A 25,808-nucleotide genomic window follows, 5' to 3' on the forward strand; every position below is an offset into this window, starting at 1 on the left:
TTCAGCCTCTCCAATCCTGGCAGCATCCTTGCAAATCTTTTCTGAATTCTTTCAATTTTCACAACATCCTTCCTATAAGAGGGAGACCAGAATTGCACACAATATTCCAGAAGTGGCCTAACCAATCTCATGTACAGTCACAATATGACCTCCCAATTCATTGACCAACAAAGGCAAGAATACCAAGTGCTTTCTTCAATATATTGTCTACCTGCAACTCTACTTTCAAGGAACCATGAACCTGCACGCCAAGGTCCTTTTGTTCAGCAACTCTCCCAGGACCTTACCATTAAGTGTATGAGTCCTGTCCTAATTTGCTTTTCCAAAATACAGGACCTCACCTTCATCTAAATTAAATTTCATCTGCTACCTCTTGGTCCACTGACTCATCTGATCTGATCAAGATCTCGTTGTACTCTGAGGTAACCTCCTTCATTGTCCATTACACTGCCAATTTTGGTGTCATCTGCAAACTTATTGACCATTTCTTGATTTGATTTGATTTAATTTGATTTGATTCATTACTGTCACATGTACCGAGGTACAGTGCAAAGTTTTCTTTTGTGTGCAGTCCAGGCAGACCATATCATACAGAGAGCATTAGGGTAATAGAACAGAGCGAGGAATACAAATATGGCTGCAGAGAAGGTGCATAAAGAGCAAGATCAACTTTAAGTTTAAAATCTGAAAGGTCCATTCAGAAATCAAATGATTTTTTTTCCTTTTCCTCTCATTCTTGAACTAATTCTTGTGAAGAGACGTCAAGTTCAGTTTTCACCCCTTTATTTCGAAATTCTTGAATCACGTCATTCCTTTGCAATCCTGTCTTCATTTTTATATTCAATTTATCTGCTACTCTCTCAGTTTAACCCTCAGTCAAAAAATTCATATAATCCAAACTGCATTTATATCCTAAACTTTTTTTAGCAACGTGCAAACCCATTTTGAAATTTGAATCTGTACTAAACACCACCATAATTTTGTTTTATGCTCAGTACCTCCAAGTAACTACTGATTTAAACCAACATGATTTGGAGATGCTGGTGTTGGACTGGGGTGTACAAAGTTAAAAATCACACAACACTAGGTTATAGTCCAACAGGTTTAAATGGAAGCAAACTAGCTTTCGGAGCGACGCTCCTTCATCACCTGATGAAGGAGCAGCATTCCAAAAGCTAGTGCTTCCGATTAAACCTGTTGGACTATAACCTAGTGTTGTGTGATTTAAAACATCATAGATCCTGATTAAATTCAATTAATTCCATTTCTGAAGGAGACCTTATTCTATTGTGTATTTTGTGAAATGGGGGATATGGAGGCTTGATGTGTTGATCTGGGGACTATGACAGCATCACTCAATCTGCCAAAATCCAGTAAAATATGTTATATTGATATGTTTAGATTAGATTACTTACAGTGTGGAAACAGGCCCTTCGGCCCAACAAGTCCACACCAACCTGCCGAAGCGCAACCCACCCATACCCCTACATTTACCCCTTACCTAACACTACGGGCAATTTAGCATGGCCAGTTCACCTGACCTGCACATCTTTGGACTGTGGGAGGAAACCGGAGCACCCGGAGGAAACCCACGCAGACACTGGGAGAACGTGCAAACTCCACACAGTCAGTTGCCTGAGTCGGGAATTGAACCCAGGTCTCTGGTGCTGTGAGGCAGCAATGCTAACCACTGTGCCGCCTGGAAAAAGAACACCCGCAGGAAACCCACACAGACACTGGGAGAATGTACAATCTCCACACGGACAGACGCTGAGGATGGAATCGAACCTGGGACCCTGGTGTTGTGAAGCAGCAGTGCTAACCACTGAGCCACCGTGCCTGTGGAAGGATACTATTGTGCATAGTTAGTGCCATTATCTCAATGAAGGTGTGCTTCAGTCTGTAAGTTTGAGACTAAAATTATCACATGGAATTACAGTCTTTGGCTTTGTAGAATGTGAACCTGTCCAGATTGACATTTTTGGAGGGGATTGAAACTGTGATTGCTTAATACCAGCATAACTGAGTCATTGTCAGTGTGAAGAGTGTCTGGCACAGGAGGAAGAGAACGTTGCAAAAAATACTGAGGCCAAATTAAAATGAGAAGCAAAACTGTGCAATTCTTAAAATGACCTGTTGCTTTTATTGAAAACAAACAGCGCTTGAAATCACAGTGGGTCAGGCAGCATCTGTGGAGAGACAAGAAGCTAACGTTTCGAACCTGGACAATTCTTCATCAGTTTTTACAGTTTCTGACAGCAATTACATTATGCTTAGAAAGACAGTCCTCCATGTGTCAAACTGATGAAGGGTAACTTTCAAAGCATTGCAAAATGATTCCACTTTAAACATGAGTTCCATGAGGGAAACAATGCATTGATCACAACATTGCAAATCACTGAGTATTTCCACAATTTTTAAGGAATACACGATGGTGATGTGCCGATGAGATGAATGAGATCTCTTGCACTTGAGCAGGTAGCCAAGTTGTATTTGCAATCCTGAGTCCAAGGCTGCATTTCTTGCTTTCAACATTCCTGACCTTTTTCACAGCTAAAGCTGTGACTTCCACGTAGAGAGGAAGGAATGTCATAATGCACACAGTAATTGTCCAAAGCTATACAGGCATCATTTAACTACACAAATCATAATGTTATAGCAATGCTGTGGATGCTATTATCATATTTAAACATTCTTACCACTTACAGCTTCGAGCTGCAATTATTTTTAAATGTTAATGAATAGCAGTACAGGAATGAATACAGAGGAAAAAAAATCTATAATCAATTAAAAATCGTATTTGCCTTCTGCCATCCTGATACAACAGCAACACAATGTTTGACCATCAAAGACAACTTTTGACACATCAAAGACAACTTTTGACACATCAAAGCATCACTCCCAAACATGAAGTGGGGAAACCACTGTGATGGAGAGATTTATGAATTATTTGATTTATTTACAGAATTATCGGGTCTCAGCATTTGTTTCACCCAGTCGACCTGATGGATCTTTCCTCGTTCTGATTGGTTACCTCAGGCTTTCTTAAGAAGATGCTTCTCAATTTACTGAAAAACTGCTCCCTGAACCTATCCCCCAACATGAAGTAGAAAATGGGGTTTGTAATGGAGTTGAGGAAAGCTATGGGCCTTGTGATAGCGTACAGAGCCTTTACAGCTAACTTGCTGCACTCTGACATGGTGCTGCTCTCCACTCGGGAAGCAATACGAACATTGCGCATTATGTGATAAGGAGTAAAGAATATCAAGAAAATGACAATGGCCAATATGACCAAGGTAAGGGGCTTTTCCACCTGAACCTTGGTGCGCTGTTGCATTATTTTCTTAAGGCTGCGTGCAGTTTGGATGTAGAAGAAAAACATGACACAGAGCGGTAAGAGATAACCAGAAACTGTGAGGCATATGCTGTAAATCAGACTCTGGGAGGGATTTCCTGAGCTGGCATAATCCAAACAGTGGAAGGAGGACTTATTACCTATTGCTTGAACATCAATAAAAATGAAGAGAGGCACCAACTCCAATGTTACAAAAACCCAAATGCTGAGACAGATTACAACAGCGTTCCACCTTTTCTGAAAACGGTGAAGCTTCACTGGACTCACTACTAGCAGGTACCGATCAATGCTGATGCAGGTGAGAAACAAGATGCTGATGTACATGTTCGCGTGTAGGATGTATCTATTTAATGTACACATGGTGTCACCAAAATCCCACTTGTTGCCTTTGGCGTAGTAGACAACGAGCATGGGAAGGGTGCAAATAAAAGTCAGGTCGGTGACGGAAAGATTGAAAAGGTAGATGTTGCTACACTTCCATTCCTTCAGACAGAATATGTAGCCCCATATCACAGAAAGGTTGCCGACCAGTCCTAACAGGAACTCTATTGCATACATGGTTGGAAGGTAATACTTCTCCAGCTGAGGATTGATGTCCAAACATATGTTATTCATTTCCTAGAAACTGAAAAACAGACACAGGTAACACAATATGGGCACGACAAAAGAATTGGTAATATATACTTTTTTAAATTCATTCATGATATGAATGCATTGATGGCTAGGCCAGCATTTATTGTCCATCCCCAATTGCCCAGAGGGCACTTAGGAGTCATCCTCATCACTGTTTGGAGTCACATGTAGGCCAGATCAGGTAAGGAATGCAGATTTCCCTCCCTAAGGGACATTAGTGATCTAGTTTGTTTTTCTTCCCCTGACAATTGACGGTGGTTTCCTGGTCATCATTAGGTGCTTAATTCCAGATATTTATTTGTTATGAAGTTGACGGCATGTACTGTACTTTTAAGAGAGAGTGAATGCTGTTTTGCACTGAGTGCTTACAAGCACCTGTCGTGTGACTAGCTAGCAGTCTCAGAGTGTACTGGAAAATTGAAAAATGTAACACTTGGCTGTGAAATAGATACCTGAGTTGGTTGCTGTTTTGATAACAATTCAAATTTAACCAATCAATTTAAATTATGTCCTGGGATACTAAAACCCAATTGTATTTGAATTTATTGTTTTGCCAACTTTGAACCAATGAGGTGATCTGATGTTGGTGTATACAGGGGAACTTCGATTATCTGAATGAGTCAGACGGGCACTATTTCGTTTGGATAATCAATTATTCGGTGAATCAATTAAATGCCTTTCCTCTGGGGTTCGGAATTTTTAAAGTCTGCTTCCCTTTCAGGAGACTGCAGCAGCACACAGTGCCTAAGACCCCATCCCCAACACTGCCACCCACACCCCCAACCATGTCCAGCACTGCCCCCCCAACCCCCTCCAAATCCATCCCCACCCTTCTTCCCGTCCTCGGCCAATGCTACCCACCCACCCCCAACCCCATCTTACCCCACTCCCTGCCCCCAACCCTGTCTTACCCCACTCCCTCCCCCAACTCCGTCCAACCCCATACCCACACTCCAACCCCACACCCACACCCCAACCCCGTCCAACCCCACACCCACACCCCAACCCCGTCTAACCTGGCCCCATCCCTGTCCAACCCCGCCCCATCCCCATCCCCGTCCCCATCCAACACAGCCCCATTCCTGTCCAACACTGCCTCCTGCTCTCCGTCCTCGTTCAACCCTGCCCTGCCCACCTCCAACTCCACATCCCCCCCATCCCCGGCCAACCCCGATCCCGTCCCCATCCAACACTGCCTCCCGCCTTCCGTCCTCATTCAACCCTGCCTTGCCCCCATCCAACTCAGTGCACCCCGTCCAATCCCACCCGTCCCCATCCAGCCCTGCTCCATCCCCAACCAACATCGCCCCTTGTCCCCGTCCCTGTCCAACCCTGCCCCCTGCACCCCAACCCTGTCCAATCCCGCTCTGTCCCTGTCCACATTCACCCCCCACCCCAAACCATCCAACCCTGTCCCCTGACCCCAAACCCCGTCCAATCCCGCCCATGCTCCAACCCCATTCAACTCCGCTGCCTGCCCCCAAACTCATCCAACTCTGCCCTCTGCACCCCTCAACCCTGTCCAACACCATCCCTGCTCTCTCTCCAGGGCAGCCAGACTGTACACCAACAACAAGACTGCTGCTGCAGCTGCCTTTGTGTGGTAAGTCTCCAACACATACACACACACAGACACACACACACACACACACACACACAGACACACACACACACACACACACACACACAGACACACACACACCCTTTTACTGCAACATTTACAGAGGTTCCACGTTGCCCTGTGCAGGACAATGTTGGAGAGATTATCTGGGGAAGGGGACTTTAGGGTACACCCCTGTGTAGAACTCCAGTAAAAGTGTGGGGATAGAGGGAGGGTGGGAGGTCAGTCATTTGGAGACAGTGCCTGTTTAATCACTGTTAACAAGAGACACAATCGCTGCTGGAAACACATCTCTGACGTAATGTTTCTATCGGGATCTCGAGATCTCTTCGGATAATCCAATTTTCGGATAATTGGTATTCAGATAATCGAGGTTCCTCTGTTTAAAAGAAAAGGCATTTTGAAGTCAGACAGAGCAAGTACCATCGAGAGGGTAACTACCATCGAGAGAGCAACTACCATCGAGAGAGTAACTACCATCGAGAGAGCAACTACCATTGAGAGAGCAACTACCATCGAGAGAGTAACTACCATTGAGAAAGATTGCCATTCAAAAGCACTCTTTACCAAAGGTCTTTTTCATATGAAACATCTTCGCAGTAAAAGAAAGATAATGACCCAGGGAGATCTTCAGCTGAAAGAAGACAGACACCAATGATGACAGCCACTGTATGATTTTGAAGTTAAGTTGATGTAAGTTTGATATGTGTTTTTTTTAGTGGAACAGTATATTGTTAGAGAGTTGGAGGCAGATAATAAGCAATTAAGAGAAAGGGCACTTAGTCTTGTGAAAAGGTATTGTTTAATGTTCACTTTTAGAGTTAAGGAATAAATTTTCTTTAAATTGTGGATTTTGGGAGTTCTCTCTCACTCATTTTAACCGATTACAAGGCGAGGTGAGCTTTTCTGGGTGTTTGGTTTAATTAACAGAAGGGTTCACTGACATGTTTAACATTTAAATTAAAATTCTACCACCTGGCATAGCAGAATTTGTACCCAGGTCCTTAGAACATTACATGGGTCTCTTGATTAATAATCTAGTGATAATGTCATTTGGCTATTGCTTCCCCCTAATAATAAGGCAAAAATGAGTACTGCAGATGCTGGAGATCAGAGTCAAGATTAAAGTGGTGCTGGAACAGCACAGCAGGTCAGGCAGCATCTGAGGAGCAGGAAAATCGATGTGTTGGGCAAAAGCCCTTCATCAAGTCATTCCTGATGAAGGGCTTTTGCCCGAAACGTTGATTTTCCTGCTCCTTGGATGCTGCCCGACTTGCTGCGCTTTTTTCCAGAACCACTCTAATCTTGACTCTCCCTAATAAGAAGGCCATCTTACAATTTTAGAGGAATAGTTATGATATTACACGTAAAATTATGTTAAACTATGTTTGTTATATCAGTGTTATCAATGTCCCATTTATTTGTCATTATTCAACTGACAGATTCATGTGATGGAGAGAAGGACAATTGAGAGACGTTCCATCCCCACAAGCAGCTTAATCAACTTTGAATCACTGAACACTTGGAGCCTTTAGAGTAGAAGGAGACCATGTCACCCATAAAGTCTATGTCAACTGTCTGATGCACCAATCTCCTGAGAAACAAAAGCTTTCCTTACACAAGATTAATCTTATGGCATTCAGGGTAATCATCAGCAATCGCTCACTAACAAATATGGTTGTCTTCCTAGGAAATTCCGTGTCATTAGTCATGGGTCATGGCGGTCATTGTGTGGCTGAAGAGCCCAATCTTAGAGTCACATTTCCATCTGCACATTTGTAGGTGTTTCCAGGAAGCAGAATTGGTCCATACCCTTGGTACTGCTGGCATTTCTTACTCAGGATTCCTATCCATACTTCCTCATGTCGATGTTTGTTCTCATAGAATTATGTCTTTTCACAGAGGAAGCTGGAAATTCCAAATCAGTTTCTACTAAGTGATGGTCTCCCATATGTTGACATCTATGTTGCATCCTTTGAGATAAACCTTCAGGGATTCTTTGAAGCATTTATTTCGTGGTTGTTTTGCTTGAGCGCTTCTTTTAAGCTGGTGAAAAAGATTTGCTTTGGGAGTTGGAACTCAGATATCTTAAGCATGTAGATAGTTCAGCAGAGTTGATTTCAAATAATCATGGTCTGGTTGCTGGTGCTATTGGCTGCTTCAAGGATAACGTTAGTAACCCTACTTTCCTAGCTGATGCCAAGAATCTGCCTCAAACAGATGGTATTTCTCCAGGGCCATGAGAGTATCTATACATAGTGCACATTTTGGAGCTTTGTAGAAGAGTCAACATTATGACTGCCTTACACACAAGGATCTTGTTATTACCACAGGTGTCATGGTCATCGAAGACTCTCCTCCTTAATAGTTTGATGAGTTCTTCACTTTGTCTCACTGGTAACATTACTTTTCCAGGCACAGACAGATTTACTTATATTGTCAATGTGGTCTTGGATGATGTGATCATTCTTGTTGAGAAGGTGTTTCCTGGTCTTGTAGCTGATGCTTTCTTCTCAACATGAGATGATGGCTGTCTTTAGCTCTTTCCAGATTTCCTTCACTCCATTAATATGAACTCTTTGAAGATTTTGGTGAAGACATTGTTGGAGGTTTGCTCTTGAACCTGGTCAGCATTGAATATTTTTCCAAGTAGCTTCTTTATCTTCAACTGCTTCTAGTGACACTGGTTGGGTGAGCCATGGTCTTTCCAGCAGTATCTGCACTGGTCGTCAATCTGGTAATGAGGACATCATCTCCTTGTTCTTGGGATCAAATGATCATACGCAAGTAGTTTGATCATGGATGCCTCCAAGAAGTCTTGACGTTGTGTTTTGGCAGAACAGTGTGGTAGTGATGACCAGCTGGTATTCTGTGCATTTGGAGTTGCAATTCTGGACTCCTTTTTCTGGTGGTTCCTTTCCAGAGTTTGGAGTCCTTTCCAACCTTGGCATTGAAGTCTGCAAGGAGGATTATCCTTAGGGATGAGAATGGTATCCAGGGTGGAATAAAAATCTTTTTTGGACTCATCAATGGCATCAAGGGTTGGGACATTGACGCACATGACCATTACCTGCTGGCTCTTGGAAAATTGCAGATGTAGAGTCATGAGGCAACTGTTAATACCAACAGAAAGCTCCAAGAGTTGATAGTCAAGTTAGTTCTTGATGACAAACTAAATCCATGGATCCAGGGTTGATTTTCCAGTTAATACTACCCTTTTCCCTTCAGCTGTCCTTTGGCTGGTCTTCGAGTCTCCTGTAGGGCAGCAATATCAATGTTGATATACCTGATATCACGGGCAATAGGCAGTTCTCCAACCAGATATTTGTCTTGCTCATGAGCATTAAGGTTCATACATTCCTAGGCTCTGAGATTGAGTCTTACTTTGGTTTTCAGATCATAGGTAGATGAGCCTGTTGGACGTGGATTTTAAGACTATTTTTAAGATACCTATTCCAGCTCCTTTCCAATGGTAGGGGTTGGGGGTTGAAGGTGAGGGATAGTGCAGAGATGAGCAGAGTGCATCCTGAAGAAAGCTCTCCCGTGCCAATTTCAAGAGAGAAATGACTGAGTCAAACTCTACCACCTAAAAGCCAGTCTGAGGCTAGAGACTTCCAGAGATCATAATCCTGTTCGTGTCAACTTTCACTGATCACTGTAGGGCTTGTGGTGCTTGGTGGGAGGGTGGAGGGTGTTGAATTCCTTTAGATAGACACCTTATAGGGGATAAAGCTTTTATCAGCTTTTATTCCTGATGAAGGGTTTTTGCCCGAAACGTCGATTTCGCTGCACTTTGGATGCTGCCTGAATTGCTGTGCTCTTCCAACACCACTGATCCAGTACCTTATAGGGGATATCTTTTCATGTGGGAATGTTGTTGCATAGCAGCAGACACGGGTACATCTGGTTCCAACAGCAAAGAAACTCCAACCAGTGGGGACCTTCCAACTGCTGAGGTCTTCATCTGCCACTACAGCTATTTATGTCAATGGGCATCTTCCACCTCAATCATCATTGAGGACTTGTTTCAAATTGCTCTTTGTCTGGCTCCTCATCTCTGGTCTGACCATCATGGTGGGCCTGACAGGAGTTGAGAACTCCTGGCAGCATCACTCTCGGGATCAATGGGACACTCAAGCCTCTCCACCATACCGAGGTGGCAATCCAAGGAAAGGCAGTATATTAGAAGTAACATCATTGCAAGAATCAAAGATTAACTAATCTACAGAAATCAGAGAAGAAACAAATGGTTCATTTCTGAAATAGATTCATAGAATGGCTCCAATGTGGAAGGAGACCATTTGACCTATCTTGTCTGCACCAACCCTTTAAAGACCATGCCACCAGACACAACCCCCTACTTTATCCCCATGACCCTTCAGTTACCATGGCTAATCCACCCATTCCTGAACATTACGGGGCAATCTAACATGGCCAATATGTGTAATCTACATCTGTGGGCTGTGGGAAACAACCAGGGCACCAGATGGAAACCCATGGAGACAAGGGGAGAACATGCAAACTCCACGCAGCAGGCTTCAATTGGTGGAATACAGGAAGCATCAGTACTTGGAGTTCAGCTATCTATAGTATAAAATCAATAACTGTGATGAGGAGATTGGTAGAGTAGCAGAAAGCATAAGGGACTGTCAGGGAATACAGGAGGATATAGATAGATTGGAGAGTTGGGCGGAAAAGTGGCAGATGATTTTCAATCCAGACAAACGTGAGGTGATGCATTTAGGCTAGTCTAATTCTAGAGCGAATTATACAATGAACGGAAGAGCTTTTGGAAAAGTTGATGGGCAGAGAGACCTGGGAGTGCAGGTCCATTGTACCCTGAAGGTGACTGGTCAAGAAGTGGTCAAGAGTGGTCAAGAAGGCATATAGCATGCTTGCCTTCATTGGACCGTGTATTGAGTATACGAACTGGCAAGTCATGTTAAAATTGTACAAGACATTGGTTCAGCCGCATTTAGTGGTCGCCACATTACCAAAAGGATGTGGACAATTTGGAGAGGGTTCAGAGAATGTTGCCTGGTATGGAAGGTGCTAGCTATGAAGAGAGATTGAGTAGGTTAGGTTTATTTTCATTAGGAAAAAAGAGATTGAGGGGGGACCTGATTGAGGTTTACAAAATCATGAAGAGTATACACAGGGTGGATAGAGATAAGCTTTTTCCCAGGGTGAGGGATTCAATAACGAGAGGTCACGCTTTTAAGGTGAGAGGTGAAAAGTTTAAGGGGGATACAGACGGCAAGTACTTCACACAGAGGGTGGTGGGCATTTGGAACACATTGCCAGCAGAGGTTGTAGAGACAGGCGCGGTAGATTCATTTAAGATGCGTCTGGACAGATGCATGAGTTGGTGGGGAGCAGAGGGATACAAATGCGTAGGAATTGGCCGACAGGTTTAGACAGTTGATATGGATCGGCTCAGGCTTTGAGAGCCAAAGAGCCTTTTCCTGGGCTGTAAACTTTCTTTGTTCTTTCAGATATGTGTGTAATACAGCCAAGCTTGTTGGAAGAGTGGAAAGTAAACAACAGTTGAATCCATAGCCTGCATGGGTGGGGGCATGGGTGGAAGAGATGGATAGGAGATGTGGGTATAAAGTAGTGTTAGCATAATATTTAGTCTGTGTTGGGCAGATACAAAGGGAAAAGGTGCTGGACTATCAGAAGCGTGACATAAGCCCACTGATAAAGAGATTTAGTGATGACGTAGCAATTTCGCTGGATGAACAATTTGGCACATCAGGCTAATACTATCCATGGAAATTCAATTTAATTAATAAATCTGGAATTGAGAATCAATCACAGTAATGGTGTTTGCTTTTTTTTTAATCTTAAAAGCCCACCCTAGTGTTTGAAATTTGTCATCCTGGCCTAGGTCTGACCAGGCCCACAGCATTGTGATAGATTCTGAAATGATCCAGAAAGGTATTAGATTCATAGGTTCATAGAGATGTACAGCCTGAAAACAGACCCTTTGATCCAACTTGCCCATGCCAAGCTGATATCCCAACCCAATCTCGTCCCACCTTCCAGCACCCGGCCCATAACTCTCTAAACTATTCCTATTCATATATCTATCCACATGGCTTTTAAATGTTGCAATTGTACTAGGCCTCCACTACTTTCTCTGACAGCTCATTCCATACATGTAACAACCTCTACGTGAAAAGGTTGTCTCTTAGCTCTCTTTTATATCTTTTCCCTCTCACCCTAAACCTATGCCCTCTAGTTCTGGACTCCCCCACCCCAGGGAAAAGACTTTGTATATTCATTCTATCCTTGCCCTTCATGATTTTATAAACCTCTATAAGGTCACCCCTCAACCTCTGACTTTCCAGGGAAAATAGCCCTAGCTTTTTCAACCTCTCCCTATAGCTCAAACCCTCCAACCCTGGCAACATCCTTGTAAATCTTTTCTGAACCCTTTCAAGTTTCATAAGATCTCTCCGATAAGAAGGAGACCAAAATTGCATGCAATATTCCAACAGTGGCTTAACCAATGTCTTGTAAGCCACAACATGACCTCCCAACTCCTGTACTCAGTATTCAGAACAATTCTGTTGTATCAAACTGCTGAACCAATGTCAAAAAGAAATGAAGGTATACAGCCCTATATACCCAGCAAAGATCTCCTTGATAACCTTGCGCTTCTTGTGCCAAAGTTGAGAGAACTGTCCAATACACAAATCACGAAACAGCCTGACATAATCACAATCATGGAATCTATACCTTGCAGACAATATTCCTGACACCACCTTCACCGTGTCTGGGTACATCTTGTCTCCCCAGCAAGACAGACTGACTAGATGTTTCATTACACTGGTAAACATTTGGGAAGGAGTTGCCTGAGGTATCCTGAATATTCATGTCTAATCTACATATGTTCCAAGGTTTCACCTCAAACATGAGCAACATATATATAGAAATATCTGCTGATAACCACAAATCAACCAATCTGGATTTCAGATAGTGATTGGGAAGTTATCTTTGACTGGCATAAAGACCCATCTGATTCACCAGTGTCCTTTAGGGAGGGAATCAGCTTCCCTTACTTGGTTTGTGTCCATGTGATTGCTGACCTACATACAACGTGGTTACCTCTGACCTGGTCCGAGACAAAAAAAGTAAACTGCAGATGCTGGAATCCAAGGTAGACAAGCAGGAGGCTGGAAGAACACAGCAAACCAGGCAGCATCAGGAGGTGGAGAAGTTTCGGGTGGTCCAGCAAGCCATTTAGCTTCAAGGGCAATTAGGGATATGTAACAAATCAGAATTTGAAAATGATGATCATAATCTCAAGAAAAAATAAAGAAAACAGAAAGAAATGACTCTGGTGGAACCCAAACTAAGTTTTTGCTGAGCAAATACAGCATTGTCTGTGGCCCCTTGCTTCACTTTGATAATGATCAAGAGTACACAGATAGCATGATTTTTAAACTAGTCAAATTTGTATTATGTTGTCAATAGCACTGACATAACTTGGCAATTTTTCCACATTGCTTGGTACATTATGAGCTACAACACTGGCATACCCAACAATGTAGAAACAGTGAAACAGCTTGTCAAGAGGCACAGCTAGTTCTGCAGCACAATTATCATGATGAATGCTGCAATATCGTTAGGGCCCACAGCCTTTTCAGTGTCTAGGGTCTTCAATCATTTCTTGATATCACATACAGCGAATTAAATTTGCTGAAGATAGTTTTTTTAAAGTCATTTACGGGATGAAGCTGTCGTTGGCTAGGCAGCATTTATTGCCCATCCCTAATTTCCCAGCGGGCAGTTAAGAGCCAACCACATTGCTGTGGATCACATGTAAGCCAGAACAGGTAAGGATGGTAGTTTCCTGCCCTAAAGGACATCAGTGAACCAGATGGATTTTTCTGACAATCGACAAAGTATTCAGGGTCATCATTAGATTCTTAATTCCAGATTTTTTGTTTAGTTGACTTCAAATTCCATCATCTGTCGTGACAGGTATTGAACCCATGTCCTCAGAATATTATCTGGGTCTATTGATTAACAATTCCATGATAATATCACTGGAATACTGTCATCTATAAGACTGGGTACTTCAGGACGAAGACTAGGTGGATCATTCACTCTAGAGTTCAAAATACACAAGGAAATGTCAATCAAAAGGATGATAAATGGGTGAAAAAAGAAATGGACAGCGTTAATTGATCCCACACCAATGGATCAGATCTAATGTCCTTTAGCAACTGGTCATGGATGGCAAAGGATTATTAAACAAGTAGCTGGAAGAGGAGGTCCCACAAATATCTCTATCTTCAGTGACAGGGGAGCCCAATACATCAGTGCAAAAGATTGGAGAGATGGAAGAGTTACAGGAGAGCTACAGCATGTGATTGGAGGAGCAGTTCCTCAAGAATTCTGACTGTTCCATGCACCAATGTGACCTTTCACCTATTGCATGATTGGATTGAATGGTGGACCAGGTTTGATGGGCATCATGGTGAATTTTTGCCCTGATGTTTAACGTTATGATGTTGTATTGCATCAATTTGAAATGTAACTGAGTTTGATGCCTGTTTGCATAACGTCTGATAACAATGTGAATGTGTTGGAAAACTTTGAGAGCTCTTGAGCTGGGGAGACAGAATAATAGATCCGAGGTGATGAGTTACTTATTTAACAAGACAAAAATGAACATCTAGTGTTTGATAGGAATGACCCCATCTGTGGAGGTCTTAAGCTCAATAATACTTGTCATGCCATAATGAGGTATCTAGGATGGTGTTCATGATTAGAGAACTATAAAGATCTTGACCTTTCTTTCTCAATTTGTAAAGGCTAACAAGAATGAAAGGTTCAGCAAATGTTACATCCCTACTCAGAGAAGTAGCCATGTAATTGCACTTACTTTTCTATACTACTAATGTTTGGAGTCAGTGAGTGAGTCAATACACAGTTGAAGTCAACAAAAGCATTCATTACAACCATATTCAAGGTCAGGGTCACATTATCTTGGAGTGTGTGGATTTTTTGAAAGTGCATTTCGTACATCTGTACAGGCTGAAATATTTCTGGACAATCTGACACATAAGCCATGCTGCTCGTGGACTGGGTCACGATGTATAATCTCAAGCAACACCGTGTGGGATGGCACGGTGGCTCAGCAGTTAGCACTGCTGCTTCACAACACCAGGGACCTGGGTTCAATTCCAGCCTCGGGTGACTGTCTGTGTGAAGTTTGCTCATTCTCCCCGTGTCTGCGTGGGTTTCCCCCACGTTCCAGAAAGATGTGCAGGCCAAATGATTTGGCTGTGATAAATTGCCCACAGTGTAAGATGCATTAGTCAGGGTTAAATGTAGGGCAATGAAGCTAGGTGGGTCACTCTTCAGAGGGTGAGTGTGGACTTGTTGGGCTGAAGGACTGTTTCCATGCTGTAGAGAATCTTAAACCACTCTACCCTGAAGTAATGGACTGGATTGTACAAGGATTGAGGGCAGCAAGATACATGATCTTTGTCCATCCCTAGTGAAAAAACTGACGAGTGTTAAATAAGCAGCCCCCCCCCCCCAGCATTAACTTGCTGTTGATGATGGTGATGAGCTGGGGGTCAGATCGCTCTCTCATCATGGAAAGGAGTCTTTTCCTTGAAAGCTCTTGGCAGTCAGCACCAGCCATCCTGCTGAGACTTGAAGGAGAATGAGATGGCAGTGACTGGATTGAGGTATCTCTCAATTTGTAGGGTACAGAGGGATTGAGTACTTCAGCGAAGGAATTGAGCGTTTTTTGAGTTCAGGTGGGAGGTCACAGAGCAGGAGGGGCACAGAGTGAGTTGGGATTGTCCTTGATGCATACAGTACCACCTGTAAAGAATGTGCCACTTTCATTCCCACCTTTTCACCAACATGGATGGACAAGAAGCCTTTTCACCCTGGCATGTCTTTCACTGTGCAGCATTTTACACCAGTAAAGGCAGCTTGAGGACCATAAGAGCTCTCAATAAGCTGAGGGTTTGGCTGGTGCGTGGGAGCTTAACCTGCTGTCTATATCATAGGAACTGAGTAGGGGATTTGTGTAAAGGGCAATGGGCCAGCTGCCAACAATAGTCAACATGCACCCCTGCCAAAAACATTTACTGGGGGAGGTGGAGATGAGTTCATGAAATCTAAACTTCTTCAGTAAAAGCTGAACATTTTTAAAATTTGATACGATTATTGGTTTGTGCCCTCATTTCAGAAATATGTATGACTAAAAGCATAGCACACCTTTCTAATACCTAACTCCTTTCTTGGTTATAATATATAACACAGAGAATAAAATGGAATTTTTTTAAAATCATGGACTCCCAGTGAGAGTGGAATTTCCCTGAACCTGCTGCCAAGCTACAAGATAAAGACTGGGAAATTTTCCACGCTGCATCTCTGCAAAAAGGCTGGAGATTATAATGTTCAGTGGCTCACAGCAGACCTGGCTGAGCACAGTATCAGCAGATAAGCAGCATAGATACCATGAAAAAAGGCGATAAGTACAGACCATGCCATCTGTTCCACTTGTTCCCCCTTCTCTCTCTTTTACTACAGCAACAAACCAACCATTTCTTCAATCCCCTTTAGTTCTGAACGAGAATCAGATTGGACTCAAAGTGGAAGGTTATTGACCCAGGTGCCCTAGGCCAATATTTGGGGTGTATGGGCTTGAATTCCACCAAGTCAGATGGGGAAATTTGAATTCAACAGAAATTTGGAATGAAAACTTGGACTAGATTAGGTTGGGATATCTGGTCGGCACGGACGGGTTGGACTGAAGGGTCTGTTTCCATGCTCTACATCTCTATGACTATATGATTCTGAACGCCAGCTGAGGGACAACATTTGACTTGTCATCCCTGACAGTGAGTGCCCCAATAGGCTGACTGACTGCGTCCAAGCCCATGGACAGGTATCACAGGCTGTCCTTGACTTACACTCGCTGGACATGCATCTGAAAGCTGTCTGCCTTGACTTGAATGAGGTGGCAACCATGGCAATCTCCCTTTTTTTGAGGTGGCACTAAAAGCCATAGCAAGACAACAGTACCAAGAGTTTGGCGCCCTGATCGAGGGTTTAACAGTTAAAGTTTAAAATTGAACCAATCCTTGCCCAGTACACCGAGGTCAGTTCACAATGACTAAATACTCAGAGTGCAAGTGACCATCCTGGTCCATTCCATGAGCTGAGCAATTGTCACAGAATGACTAAGACTCACCGAATTGTTACATTGTAGAACAAGGCCATTCAGCCCATTGTGCCTGCACAAGTTCTATTACCCAGTGCGGATCTCCTACCTTTCCCCCATAACCTCCGCTTTTCATTTCTGTTCAAATAATCATTCAATTCTCTCTTGAGTGCTTCAACTAAACCTGCCTCCATTACGTTTCCCCTAACTACTCACTGAGTACTGTTTTCACATCATTCTTCCATTGCACATCAGTTCAAATCAATGCCCTCTCATTCTTTTTTTTCTTTTACAAGCAGGAACAGCTTTTCTCTACTTACACTATTCAGCCATGATTTTGAAAACCTCTATCAAATCCCCTCTCAACTGCCTTCTCTCCAAGAACAACAGTGTTAACCCCTTCAATCTGCACTCATAGTTGTGGTTCCTCATTCTTAAAAGTGTTCTTGCAAACTGTGTCTGCCCCCTCACCAATGCATGAACATCTTTCCTATAATATGGCACCCACAACCTTACACAGTATGCTGCCGAGGTCTAACAACTGTCTTATACCAAATAAACATCACCTCTTGCTCTTGTACTCGTTGATAAAGCTGAGAACACTGACTGCTTTATTAGCTACTCTCTCCACCTATTTCGTGCCCTTTAATCATCTGTGCAAATACAGACCCTCTCCCTCTGCACCTCTTTTAGAATTATATATGCTATTTTGTCTTTAAATGCCCTTCCAACCTTTCTTTGTCCCTGAATACAAAGTGCCCGTATTGCAGCTTTACAATGATAGTTGCTGTTATGCTCTGAGATAGAGTCAGAGAGTCATAGAGTAATACAGCATGGAAACAGGCCATTCAGCCCAAATTGTTCCATGCTGACCATGGTGCCCACTCAGTTATAATTGCTTGCATTTGGTCCATATCGCTCTAAACCCTCCCCATCCATATACCTATCTAAATGCTTTTTGCATGTTGCTACTTTATAATAATATGCTATTGACAGCAGAGCTTCACATTCAGTGGTGTGATGATAGTACATTGGCAAAAATAACTCATTCTAGATATGGTTCACTATATCCTTGGCCTTGAAACCATATATTAGCCTATCAGAAACAATGGGAAGTAAGGCGCAAGATGAATGAATGGGGTGGAAAATCTCTAAAGCAGGTGCTCGAAGATGTGGATCGATGTTGTCAAGCTCTCTCCCAAAGGCTGGAAACCCAACCCTACTTCTTTACTAAACAGTCAACAGAACTGGATGCATTGGTGTTTGGTCATCTGTTCACCATCCTTACAATTCAGTTGACCGATGATACACTTTGTGAAAAAGTAAAAAAAAAGTGAAAATCACATCAAGTTATGCAGAAGAATAGAGCAACAATACTTCAAAGAACATGGTCAAGAGAGTGTTTTGAGTTCTGTATCCTGGTGTTCAAGAGGTTCTTCCACAAAGTAATTAATAAAGAACAAAAGGAGGGAATGATTATTGAAATAATTAATATTATATCAAACTACATAAAAACTGAAGGCTGTTGAAAGAATTCATTTCCAAGCTGTGTGTGATTAACATAGTTACAGTTCAATCTCCTGTAACATTTTTTCATGTAAGATTATTCAAAAATCTGCAGACTTTAATTATTAGCAAGATGACCCTGCGCTTTATTTTGTATTTAATATAAATTTAATGACAATTTGATGGAAATGTGTCTGTGTAAAACCAATTAAAAAGTAATTGGGAAACTCTAAAATTAAAAGAAAAGTTCTTTGAGAAGGTGACCAAACAAGTAGATGAGAGTAAACCGATTGATGTGGTATATATGGATTTCAGCAAGGCATTCGATAAGGTTCCCCACAGTAGGCTATTGTACAAAATGCAAAGGAGATAAAGTAGTTTGGATCAGCAATTGGCTTGCTGAAAGCAGACAGAGGGTGGTGGTTGATGGGAAATGCTCATCCTGGAGTCCAGTTACTAGTGGTGTACCGCAAGGATCGGTGTTGGATCCACTGCTGTTCATCATTTTTATAAACGACCTGGATGAGGGCGTAGAGGGTGGGTTAGTAAATTTGCAGATGACACTATAGATAGGCTGCAGAGCTGGGCTGGGAGGTGGCAAATGGAGATTAATGCGGACAAGTGTGAGATGATTCACTTTGGTCGAAGTGACCTGAATGCAAAGTACTGGGCTAATGGTAAGATTCTTGGTAGTATGGATGAGCAGAGAGATCTCAGTGTCCAGGTACACAGATCCTTGAAAGTTGCCACCTAGGTTGACCGGGTTGTTAAGAAGGCATACAGTGTTTTAGCGTTTATTAATAGAGGGATCGAGTTCCGGAACCACAAGGTTATGCTGCAGCTGTACAAAACTCTGGTGCGGTTGCACTTGGAATATTGCGTACAGTTCTGGTCACCACATTATAAGAAGATCATGGAAGCTTTGGAAAGGCTGTAGAGGAGATTTACTAGGATGTTGCCTGGTATGGAGGGAAGGTTTACAAGGAAAGGTTGAGGGATTTGAGGCTGTTTTCATTCAAGAGAAGATTGCGAGGTGACTTAATAGAGACATATAAGATAATCAGAGGGTTAGATTGGGGTGGGCAGGGAGAGCCTTTTTCCAAATATGGTGACGGCGAGCACGAGGGGATATAGGTTTAAATTGAGGGGTGATAGATATAGGACAGATAACAGAGGTAGTTTCTTTACTCAGAGAGTAGTGAGGGTATGGAATGCTTTGCCTGCAACGGTAGTAGATTCACCAACTTTAAGAACATTTAAGTCGTCGTTGGACAAGCATATGGGCATACATGGAATAGTGTAGGTTAGATGGGCTTCAGACTGGTCTGCGCAACATCGAGGGCTGAAGGGCCTGTACTGCGCTGTGATGTTCTATGTTCTATGTACCTGCTTCAACTACTTTCTCTGGCAGCCCATTCCATATACTCACCACTCTCTGTGTGAAAAAGCTGCCCCTCAGGACCTTCTTAAGTCTTACCCCTCTCACCTTAAACCTATACCCACCAGTTTTCAATCCCCCATCCTGGGAAAAAGAATTAGAATTAGAATCCCTATAGTGGGGAAACAGGCCCTTTGGCCCAACAAGTCCACACTGACCCTCTGAAGAGTAACCCAACCAGACCCAGTCCCCTACCCTATATTTGCCCCTGACCTACACATCCCTGAACACTCCGAACAATTTAGTATGACCAATTCACCTAAGCTACACATCTTTGGACTGTGGGAGGAAACCCACGCAGACACAGGGCAAATATGCAAATTCCACACAAAGAGTCACCCAAGGCTGGAGTTGAACCCAGGCCCTGGTGCTGTGAGGCAGCGTGCTAACCACTGAGCCAGCCTTACATGTATTCATCCTATTAATGTCCCTCATGATTTTATACACCTCAATACGATGCAGCATTGAAGAGTAGAATCTGTACAGCAGTGAAGATGTGCCAAGAAGGTTTAGAGACCAGCACATGTCAGATACCAGTTTCCATAGACACAGGATGCATATAGCAAGTGCCGATGGAGCACCTCCAGAGATGTGGAGGTCCTTTGGAGCAAGTGGTGGCTCCCATGTCAAGCATTCTCAACTTTCTGCTGGCAGAATGCATGGTAGAAAGCTACATATGAATGAGGTGAGAACTGCAGTAAGTCAGGTCATAAACAAGCAATAATCCCTTAATGGGCAACTCACCACTGCTGAGTGAGAATATCACCTCGACGTCCAGAATCTTAATAAAAGTTGCAGCAAGCTGCTCCCAGCATCAAGGTAGGCACTGTTTCACTTCTCACTCTGTAATGCCACTCCTCTCACTGTAGCCCATACCATTCAGGCTCCTGGAAGACTCTGTTTCTCTCTCTGTGCATGCAACCAAACCTGACAAATTTCACGAGCAGCCTCTCCTCCTTCGCAAGGTCCTACAGCATTGGCAGTTCTGTGCTTTTCTGAACTGGCAGTCAGAACTTTTCACAGGATGTGACTAATCTGAAAGTGGAGCACAAATGATGTTTGCCTTTGTGGATGATTTTAAACAGTTTTATCAAGGTAAATGACTGTGGCTCCAATCCAACCCGTGTGTGTGTTATCACTGATAGAGAGCAGGCCAATTTTTTACTAGTCAATGGAGATTAGCATTTTAACAAGCAGAAAGCGATACTATGGAAAGACGGAAATGTGTTAATCTAGCTCTATTGACTGAGGCGAAATAAATAATTATGACTGCGCAAATAAAGGATATGCAATGTGTAAAGTGTGAAGGAAGTGAAAGAACAGTGATAAATGGCCAAGACACTGAACATTAGACATTGAACATAGAATATAGAACATTAAGGCATAGTACAGGCCCTTCAGCCATCCATGTTGCACCAAACTGCAGAACCAATCTGAAGTCCATTGAGCCTACACTATTCCATTTTTCTCCAAATGTTTATCTAATGACCACTTAAATGCACTTAATGTTGGCGAGTCTACTACTGTTGCAGGCAGGCCATTCCACACCCCTACTACTCACTGAGTAAAGAACCTACCTCTGACATCTGTCCTATATCTATCACCCCTCAATTTAAAGCTATGTCCCCTCATGTTAGCCATGTCCATCGAGGATTCCTGAAGAAGGGCTCATGCCCGAAACGTCGATTCTCCTGCTGTTTGGATGCTGCCTGACCTGATGCGCTTTTCCAGCAACACATTTTCAGTTCTGATCTCCAGCATCTGCAGTCCTCACTTTCTCATCGAGGAAAATAGGCTGTTATTGTCCACCCTATCTAATCCTCTGATTATTTTATATGTCTCAATTAAGTCATCTCTCAAACCTCTTCTCTCTAATGAAAGCAGTGTCAAATTCCTCAGCCTTTCCTAATAAGACCTTCCCTCCACACCAGGCAACATCCTAGTAAATCACCTCTGAACCCTTTCCAAAGCTTCCACATCCTTTCTATAATGTGATGACCAGAATTGTATACAATACTCCAAGTGCGGCTGCACCAGAGTTTTGTACAGCTCCTCATTGTTCCAAAACTCGAATCCATCTACCAATAAAAGATAACACACCTTCTTAAAAACACTATCAACCTGGGCGACAACTTTCAGGGATCTATGTACATGGACACCGAGATTTCTCTGCTCATCCACACTGCCAAGAGTCTTACCATTCGCCCAAAACTTTTTATTCCTGGTGCTCCTTCCAAAGTGAACCACCTCACAGTTTTCCACATTAAACTCCATTTACCACCTCTCAGTCCAGATCTGCAGCTTATCTATGTCCCTCTGTTACCTGCAACGTCCTTTAGCACTATCCACAACTCCACCAACCTTAGTGTCATATGCAAATGTACTAATCCATCCTTCAACACCCTTATGTTGGTCATTTATTAAAAATGACAAACAGCAGTGGCCCCAAAACAGATCCTTGTGGTACACCACTAGTAACTAAACTCTAGGATGAACAATTCCCATCAACCAACACCTTCTTTCAGCTAGCTAATTTCTGATCCCAAAACACTAAATCATACTCAATCCCGTGCCACCGTATGTTGTGCAATAGCTATCCTGGGGAACCTTCTCAAATGTCTTACTGAAATCTATATACACCACCACATCAACCACTTTACCCTCATCCACCTGTACGGTCACCTTCTCAAAGAACTCAATAAGGTTTGTGAGGCACCACCTGCCGTTCACAAAACCATGTTGATTATCCCTAATCAACTTATCCCTGTCTAGATTATTATAAATCCTATCTCTCAGAACCTTTTCCAACACTTTACCCAGAACCGAATTAAGGCTCTCTGGTCTATGATTACCAGGGTTGTGTCTACTCCCATTCTTGAAATTGGGGACAACGTTCACTATCCTCCATTCTTCTGGCACTATTCCTGTAGACAATGACGACATAAAGATCAAAGCTAAAGGCTCTGCAATCTCCTCCCTGACTTCCCTGAGAATCTGAGGATAAATCCCATCTGGCCCAGTGTACTAACCTATTTTTACACTTTCCAGAATTGCTAATACCTCCTTCTTATGAATCTCAATCCCATCTAGTCTAGTAGCCTGTTTTTCAGTATTCTCCTCAATAATATTGTATATTTTTCCAGTGTGAATACTGATGAAAAATATTCATTTAGCATTTCCCCATCTCCTCTGACTCCACGCACAACATCCCACTACTATAAACCGACTGACTTCCACAGCTACCTAGACTACATCTCCTCCCACCCTGCCCCCTGTAAAAACGCTATCCCATATTCCCAATTCCTTCGTCTCTGCCACATCTTCTCCCAGGAGGACCAGTTCCAACACCGCACAGCCCAGATGGCCTCCTTCTTCAAGGACCGCAGTTTCCCCCCAGACGTGATCGACGATGCCCTCCACCGCATCTCCTCCACTTCCCGCTCCTCCGCCCTTGAGCCCCGCCCCTCCAACCGCCACCAGGACAGAACCCTAGTGGTTCTCACCTACCATCCCACCAACCTCTATATACAGCGTATCATCCGCCGTCATTTCCGCCACCTCCAAACGGATCCCACCACCAGGGATATATTTCCCTCCCCTCCCCTATCAGCATTCCGAAAAGACCACTCCCTCCTTGACTCCCTCATCAGGTCCACACCCCCCACCAACCCAACCTCCACTCCCGGCACCTTCCCCTGCAACCGCAAGAAATGCAAAACTTGCGCCCACACCTCCTCCCTTACTTCTCTCCAAGGCCCCAAGGGATCCTTCCATATCCACCACAAATTCACCTGCACCTCTACACACATCATCTATTGCATCTGCTGCACCCGATGTGGCCTCCTCTATATTGGGGAGATGGGCCGCCTACTTGCGGAATGTTTCAGAGAACACCTCAGGGACACCCTGACCAACCAACCCAACCACCCCGTGGCTCAACACTTTAACTCTCCCTCCCACTCCACCAAGGACATGCAGGTCCTTGGGCTCCTCCATCACCAGATCATAACAACACGACGATTGGAGGAAGAGCTCCTCAGCTTCCGCCTAGGAACCCTCCAACCACAAGGGATGAACTCAGATTTCTCCAGTTTCCTCATTTCCCCTCCCCCCACCTTGTCTCAGTCAAATCTCTCGAACTCAGCACCGCCTTCCTAACCTGCAATCTTCTTCCTGACCTCTCCGCCCCCACCCCACTCCGGCCTATCACCCTCATCTTGACCTCCTTCCACCTATCGCATCTCCAAAGCCCATCCCCCAAGTCCCTCCTCCCTACCTTTTATCTTAGCCTGCTGGACACACTTTGCTCATTCCTGATGAAGGGCTTATGCCTGAAACGTCGAATCTCCTGTTCCTTGGATGCTGCCTGACCTGCTGTGCTTTTCCAGCAACATATTTTCAGCTCTACCTTCAGCCCAGTAGACAAGTCCTCAAACGTCCTTTCTGCCACTGTAATACTGTCCTTGATTAACAATGCCACACCTTTTCCTCTTTTGGCACCTTCCCTGTTCTTAGTGAAACATCTTAATACTGGAACCTGCAACAACCATTCCTGTGCCTGCTCTATCCATGTCTCTGAAGTGGCCACAACATCGCAGTCCCAGGTACCAACCCAATTGCAAGTTGCAAATTCACCTACCTTATTCCAGCTGCTCCTGGCGTTGAAGTAGACACTCTTCAAACCACCTTCTTGCTTGCTGGTGCACTCTTGTGACCTTGAAGCCTTCTTTCTGACACCTCACTACTACCATCCTCCTGGACACTGGAACTACAATTTAGATTCCCATCCCCCTGCTGAATTAGTTTAAACCTTCACGAAGAGCATTAGCAAATATCCACAACCTCCCCCGATCCCTGAGATTGATACCTTTCTGGTTCAGTTGAAGACCATCCTGTTTGTAGAAGGCCCATTCACCCCAAAATGAGTCTCAACTATCCAGGTATCCAAAACCCTCCCTCCTGCGTCATCCCTGTAGATTCATGTTCAACTCCTCTCTCTCCCTATTCCTCACCACGCTAGCACGTGACACTGGTCACAAACCAGAGATAACAACTCTGTTCTAGCTCTAAGCCTCCACCCTAGCTCCCTGAATTTCTGCCTTAATTGCCCATCCCTTTTCCTACCTATGTTGTTGGTGTCTATGTAGACTACAGCTTGGGGTTGCTCCCCTTTCCCCTTAAGGATCATGAAAACACAATCCGAGACATCACAAACCCTGACACCTGAGAGGCAATGCACCAACTGTGAGTCTCTCTCGTTCCCACAGAATATCCTATCTGTCACCCTAACTATGGAGCCCCCAATGACTAAAGCTATGCTCACCTCCCCCCATCCCTTGTGAGCAACAGGGCTGGACTCTGTGCCAGAGACCTATACCCCATGGCTTACCCCTGGGAAGTTGTCCCCTAAACAGTATCCAAAATGGTACGTTTGTTATTGAGGGGAGCAGCCACAGGGCATACCTGCACTGTCTGTCAGTTCCCATTCTATTCCCTTGACTGTAACCCATCTGCCTCTTTCTATCTGAGGTGTGACTACTTCCCTGTAACTCCTCTTAATAACCCTCTCTGCTTCCCGAATGATTCAAAGTTCACTCAGGTCCAGCTCCAGTTCCCTAACATGGTTTTCGAGGAGCTGGAGTTGGGTGTACTTCCCGCAGATAAAGTCAATAGGGACACTAGTGGTGCCCTCCCACATTCTATAGGAGGAACATTCAACTGCCCTCACCTCCATTCCCACAATTCTAAGTTCCCAAAGAGACTACTGAAAAATAAAAAAAATTAAGAAACTAGTTATCTTACTAATCCTATGCACAGAATCTTTATCTTGGTTATATGAGGAGAATGGGTGGGACACACTACCTAACTAGTGTTTCGGGTAACACAATCACCCAAATATATTGCTTCACTTACCCAGCGGTCCGGTGTGCACTCCTGTTCAGTGTGTATGCTGTCTATTCATGAAATAAGTTCTTAAATCAGTGATTCACTTTCCCAGCATCCCCTGGTCATCCCTCCCACTCTTCCTGCTGCTAAATAAAAATTGCTGTCA

General features: G+C 43.7%; 1 protein-coding gene across 1 annotated transcript; it reads right to left on the bottom strand.

Moving 5' to 3' along the window:
• Window positions 1–2,974: 2,974 nt before the first annotated feature.
• LOC132821440 (succinate receptor 1-like) lies at window positions 2,975–20,524 on the bottom strand. Its single transcript, XM_060834027.1, has 2 exons — window positions 20,501–20,524; window positions 2,975–3,980 (listed from the first exon to the last, which is right to left on the bottom strand). Exon 2 carries the CDS (start codon window positions 3,968–3,970, stop codon window positions 2,990–2,992), a length of 981 nt encoding a protein of 326 aa, XP_060690010.1. The 5' UTR covers window positions 3,971–3,980; window positions 20,501–20,524; the 3' UTR covers window positions 2,975–2,989.
• Between the last annotated feature and the right edge of the window lie 5,284 nt (window positions 20,525–25,808).

Source organism: Hemiscyllium ocellatum, chromosome 13 (genome assembly GCF_020745735.1).
Source record: "Hemiscyllium ocellatum isolate sHemOce1 chromosome 13, sHemOce1.pat.X.cur, whole genome shotgun sequence".
Classification (NCBI taxonomy): domain Eukaryota; kingdom Metazoa; phylum Chordata; class Chondrichthyes; order Orectolobiformes; family Hemiscylliidae; genus Hemiscyllium; species Hemiscyllium ocellatum.